Source organism: Notothenia rossii (genome assembly GCF_949606895.1).
Source record: "Notothenia rossii genome assembly, chromosome: 7".
NCBI lineage: Eukaryota > Metazoa > Chordata > Actinopteri > Perciformes > Nototheniidae > Notothenia > Notothenia rossii.
In genome coordinates this window covers 4,407,685-4,413,782 of record NC_136905.1, presented here as the reverse complement: position 1 = coordinate 4,413,782, position 6,098 = coordinate 4,407,685, and the positions used below count along the sequence as shown (strand labels likewise).

The window sequence follows — 6,098 nt, the reverse complement described above, 5'->3', positions numbered from 1 at the left end:
TATATCAGTATGTAGTGTCTCTACTTTAAAGAGTCCTCTCCTGCTGATGTTCAGGTGTATATCAGTATGTAGTGTCTCTACTTTAAAGAGTCCTCTCCTGCTGATGTTCAGGTGTATATCAGTATGTAGTGTCTCTACTTTAAAGAGTCCTCTCCTGCTGATGTTCAGGTGTGTATCAGTATGTAGTGTCTCTACTTTAAAGAGTCCTCTCCTGCTGATGTTCAGGTGTATAACAGTATGTAGTGTCTCTACTTTAAAGAGTCCTCTCCTGCTGATGTTCAGGTGTATATCAGTATGTAGTGTCTCTACTTTAAAGAGTCCTCTCCTGCTGATGTTCAGGTGTATATCAGTATGTAGTGTCTCTACTTTAAAGAGTCCTCTCCTGCTGATGTTCAGGTGTATATCAGTATGTAGTGTCTCTACTTTAAAGAGTCCTCTCCTGCTGATGTTCAGGTGTATATCAGTATGTAGTGTCTCTACTTTAAAGAGTCTTCTCCTGCTGATGTTCAGGTGTATATCAGTATGCAGTGTCTCTAGTTTAAAGAGTCCTCTCCTGCTGATGTTCAGGTGTATATCAGTATGTAGTGTCTCTACTTTAAAGAGTCCTCTCCTGCTGATGTTCAGGTGTATATCAGTATGTAGTGTCTCTACTTTAAAGAGTCCTCTCCTGCTGATGTTCAGGTGTGTATCAGTATGTAGTGTCTCTACTTTAAAGAGTCCTCTCCTGCTGATGTTCAGGTGTATATCAGTATGTAGTGTCTCTACTTTAAAGAGTCCTCTCCTGCTGATGTTCAGGTGTATATCAGTATGTAGTGTCTCTACTTTAAAGAGTCCTCTCCTGCTGATGTTCAGGTTTATATCAGTATGCAGTATCTCTAGTTTAAAGAGTCCTCTCCTGCTGATGTTCAGGTGTATATCAGTATGTAGTGTCTCTACTTTAAAGAGTCCTCTCCTGCTGATGTTCAGGTGTATATCAGTATGTAGTGTCTCTACTTTAAAGAGTCCTCTCCTGCTGATGTCCAGGTGTATATCAGTATGTAGTGTCTCTACTTTAAAGAGTCCTCTCCGTGTGATTTTCAGGTTTATATCAGTATGTAGTGTCTCTACTTTAAAGAGTCCTCTCCTGCTGATGTTCAGGTGTATATCAGTATGTAGTGTCTCTACTTTAAAGAGTCCTCTCCTGCTGATGTTCAGGTGTATATCAGTATGTAGTGTCTCTACTTTAAAGAGTCCTCTGCTGCTGATGTTCAGGTGTATATCAGTATGTAGTGTCTCTACTTTAAAGAGTCCTCTCCGTGTGATTTTCAGGTTTATATCAGTATGTAGTGTCTCTACTTTAAAGAGTCCTCTCCTGCTGATGTTCAGCTGTGTATCAGTTTGTAGTGTCTCTACTTTAAAGAGTCCTCTCCTGCTGATGTTCAGGTGTATATCAGTTTGTAGTGTCTCTACTTTAAAGAGTCCTCTCCTGCTGATGTTCAGGTGTATATCAGTATGTAGTGTCTCTACTTTAAAGAGTCCTCTCCTGCTGATGTTCAGGTGTGTATCAGTATGTAGTGTCTCTACTTTAAAGAGTCCTCTCCTGCTGATGTTCAGGTGTATATCAGTATGTAGTGTCTCTACTTTAAAGAGTCCTCTGCTGCTGATGTTCAGGTGTATATCAGTATGTAGTGTCTCTACTTTAAAGAGTCCTCTCCTGCTGATGTTCAGGTGTATATCAGTATGTAGTGTCTCTACTTTAAAGAGTCCTCTGCTGCTGATGTTCAGGTGTATATCAGTATGTAGTGTCTCTACTTTAAAGAGTCCTCTCCTGCTGATGTTCAGGTGTATATCAGTATGTAGTGTCTCTACTTTAAAGAGTCCTCTCCTGCTGATGTTCAGGTGTATATCAGTATGTAGTGTCTCTACTTTAAAGAGTCCTCTGCTGCTGATGTTCAGGTGTATATCAGTATGTAGTGTCTCTACTTTAAAGAGTCCTCTCCGTGTGATTTTCAGGTTTATATCAGTATGTAGTGTCTCTACTTTAAAGAGTCCTCTCCTGCTGATGTTCAGGTGTATATCAGTATGTAGTGTCTCTACTTTAAAGAGTCCTCTCATGCTGATGTTCAGGTGTATATCAGTATGTAGTGTCTCTACTTTAAAGAGTCCTCTCCTGCTGATGTTCAGGTGTGTATCAGTTTGTAGTGTCTCTACTTTAAAGAGTCCTCTCCTGCTGATGTTCAGGTGTATATCAGTTTGTATTGTCTCTACTTTAAAGAGTCCTCTCCTGCTGATGTTCAGGTGTATATCAGTATGTAGTGTCTCTACTTTAAAGAGTCCTCTCCTGCTGATGTTCAGGTGTGTATCAGTATGTAGTGTCTCTACTTTAAAGAGTCCTCTCCTGCTGATGTTCAGGTGTATATCAGTATGTAGTGTCTCTACTTTAAAGAGTCCTCTGCTGCTGATGTTCAGGTGTATATCAGTATGTAGTGTCTCTACTTTAAAGAGTCCTCTCCTGCTGATGTTCAGGTGTATATCAGTATGTAGTGTCTCTACTTTAAAGAGTCCTCTCCTGCTGATGTTCAGGTGTATATCAGTATGTAGTGTCTCTACTTTAAAGAGTCCTCTCCTGCTGATGTTCAGGTGTATATCAGTATGTAGTGTTTATAAAATACTTAAAGCCTTGACATTCAGAGTCTTTGTTTTCTTGTCCTCATTGTGTTTCCTCAGCTGTTAATCCCCCACTCTCTCCTCCTCTTCCTCCTCCAGGTTACCATGGTGATGCTGTGCGTACTGCTTGTTTTCTGGGTTACTCTGTCTCTCCTCTAACCGTCTCCTCCTCTTCCTCCCTCTTCCTCTGCAGGCCCTACTTTGAGATGAAGGCCAAGTACTACCTGCAGCTGGAGGTACGTGATGCTGTGTTTGAGTTCTCCTCTGAAGGTCACAATGAGTACGATGTTCTCTCCGCAGATGTTTATGAAGCTGTGACGCTCGACCAGAGGTTAAATATCTTCAGCTAAACACTCAGAAAACAGCTGACTCTCCCGAGAAGCCGTGCTGTGGCTACGTTTAATTTTACATTTGATATCCTTTTCATTTATAGGCTCTATTATTTGGAGGTCAAAGTCAACATTATAGTCAATCTTTCAGTTCGTGTGTACAGACAAAGAGATCGAAATATCGTTTCCCACAATCTCAAGGAATACAAAATACACATATAAAAACATCTATATACCTATATATACACAATCAACTGACACATTTGTACATATGCACACATTGAGACATACATAAAAGCACGACAATCAATATATTCAAAATAACAGTCACTTCAATATCTTTTAAATAGTATCAATAAGTAAAGCATTGGGGACAGGGTTTTTTTCATTAAATGCTGGGAGAGCTCCCCCCACTGAATGTAATCTAAAAAAAGGTTCTCTGTAGACACATGGCCTCAAAGACTCACCATTAAAATGTAAACAAAAATATATTTACATCTAGTTTAAGTCAGATTTAAAGGTGGGGTAGGTAATTCACTTCAGATACACTTTTTGTTATATTCCATGGAATGCTCTCAACATCCCGATAGCAATGAATATCTGAAGTGCTTTGACAATAAATACATAAATCTCATCTGTGGAAGCCGTGGCGCTGCAAAAAGCACGACCAATCATCTGAGCCGGTAACTGGATGGCCTACCTGCCTGTCAGCCTTCCATCTGTGCACAAACTTATCTCGTGCCCTCATTGGTCATGTGTGCGTTCGTGTGTGTTGGGGGAGGGGCTCTGTAAGGAAGTGGCAGATTTCTTCTGGTTGTGTATTTTCAAATTCTAGCGCACTCGAGCTGGTTTCTCCAAAATGACCTACCCCACCGTTAAGTGCAGCAAATTCAGTTTTCTAAATGTAAATGATTCGGCATGAGCCTCATCTCCACTTCCATCCGTAACGTAGGTAGAAATGCTCTGAATCTAAAGTTTGCATATTATATATAATATCGATTCTTTGGATGTTAGTTTCAATCTAAAATATTATATTCCATTCCTCACATACTGATGTATAATATCCTGCTTTATATTTTGTAATTCAGCATTTATCTTTTCTACTTTTTTTAATGCTATTTTATTTCTATTGAGATTGTATTGATGTCGTAGCAACTTCAAATCAGCTGCTGTCTAGAGAACACGATATAATATATATATAAGAATGCTTGCAAGCATAGCGACTCCTTCTGAGTGCTCTGTGTGTGCCAGACTGTTTTTATAGGAAGACAACAAAGATCATTTACACAACAACACAACAAGGTGTTCGATCACAATAAGCAAAACTCACACCCTACAAAGAACAGCTGGGTGTTGCAGCTAGCTTCCTCATCCCCTGTCTTTTCTGTTGTGTCATAAAACCCTTCGTATCACACATCCATTTCTGTGCCATTCCCAGGAGGCCACTTTGTTCAAAGTTACATGTCCTTAGGATGACACTGTGTTAAGCTTTAATACCATAATGTCCGTAACATTGTGCAATGCCTTGTCTTTTCACGCTGATGCAACGCAAACATTTCCCAAATTGGGATCATTTAAGTACCGTAATTTCCGGACTATAAGGCGCACCTGAATATAAGCCGCAGCAGCTAAATTGAATGATGTGTACATATATAAGCCGCACTGGACTATAAGCCGCAGGTGTTTTAATGTTTCATTACCATAAGGGTTCTTGCACAGAGGGGATTGTCGGGAAAGAGAGGGCTGTTTGAGGAAGCTCCCATTTATTAACATTTCAACAAACAAGTTGCATATTTGCATAACGTATTCAAGTGTTAGCATTTAGTGCAATAGTAGCTACAGAACATGTGCTGTGTAAACTGTACTGTATCACATAGCGTTTCAGACACACACACTTTTCAACTTTCAAACTTAAACGGTGCGCTCCCAGCGCACGTACCGGCAGTGATCTACAGCAGCGGTTTTCAACCAGTGGTACGGGGACAAACTGTCTCGCTCTCGTAATGTCTGTCTGTCTTGCTCTCGTTCTGTCTCTCGTACCACTCTCGGTTCCACTTTTACTTTTGCGCGCTACCTGTCTCACTCTTTTCCGGCCTCCAGCTTTTCCTGCTGGAGCCCGCCGCTTAAAGGTGGGGGTCCGCGGACCGGCCATAGAGCCCATAGAGTTAAAGGTGGTGGACTGCAACCTGTAAAATCCATAGATTTAGGAGGTCCCCTAGTGGCCGTTAGCTGTAACAATCCATAGATTAGCCGCACCGTTATATAAGCCGCAGGGTCGGAAAATGGGAAAAAAGGCGCGGCTTATAGTCCGAAAATTACGGTACTTCTTATCTTCTTATCTTATCTTAGCGTTGTTCTCTCCTCAATGTAAATTATTCGGTCTCATGTCCACTTCCATACAAACGCACTGAAAGGTGGACATATCGATGCTGTGGCTGCAGAATGAGAGAATCTGTGTCAGCGTTGTTCTCATGACCTCCATCCTCTCCCCAGAACCTGAAGAGGACCGTAGACGAGCGGCAGGCCAGGCTCTCTCGGGCTAAAGGCGAGTACAAGATGGCGCTCAGGAACCTGGAGAAGATCTCCGACGAGATCCACGAGCGGAGGAGGAGCTCCTCCATGGGGCCGAGGGGCCGCGGCGTGGGGGCCGAGGGCCACAGCGTCTCCGGGGACGACGGCTCCAACTTCAAGATGGAGTCGGACAGGATCTCCAGTGAGTGCAGAGAACCTCCGTTACTCCTCCCTCTCTTTTCTCCCTCGTGGCTTCTCACTCACTGGCTTTTCTCTCTCTCTGCTTTTATTCCCTGGAGAAATCCCTTCACAGCAGACAAAGACAAACTCCTGGAGTGAAAACATGATGGAGGACACGCTAGTAGTCTACTTTCTAGCTCTGGGAACTCAGAAGTCGTGGGGAATCCAAAGTTTTCTGATAGAAATGTAAAATACGGACCCCGAGTAAACACAAAGGGCCGGATGCTAACTCGCATAAGTTGAGCAATTTGCACAATTAGAGCAAGTTCTGTTGATTGGCATTAATACCATTATAGCCCATGCAGACAATAGTTAAAAAACAGAACATTTTGGAGTGGCTTTGGGGGTTATTGGGGATGCTTAATCAATTTC

General features: G+C 42.0%; 1 protein-coding gene across 1 annotated transcript in view; it reads left to right on the top strand.

The window, feature by feature from the left end:
• The first annotated feature begins 2,842 nt into the window (after positions 1-2,842).
• The window catches only part of LOC307012833 (SH3 domain-binding protein 5-like), a 6,804-nt gene continuing 3,548 nt past the window's right edge, over positions 2,843-6,098 (top strand). Inside the window, exons 1-2 of the mRNA XM_079640029.1 lie at positions 2,843-2,882; positions 5,469-5,688. Coding sequence (XP_079496155.1) covers positions 2,853-2,882; positions 5,469-5,688 — 250 coding nt within the window. The 5' untranslated portion in view covers positions 2,843-2,852. The remainder of the gene's footprint in view (positions 2,883-5,468; positions 5,689-6,098) is intronic.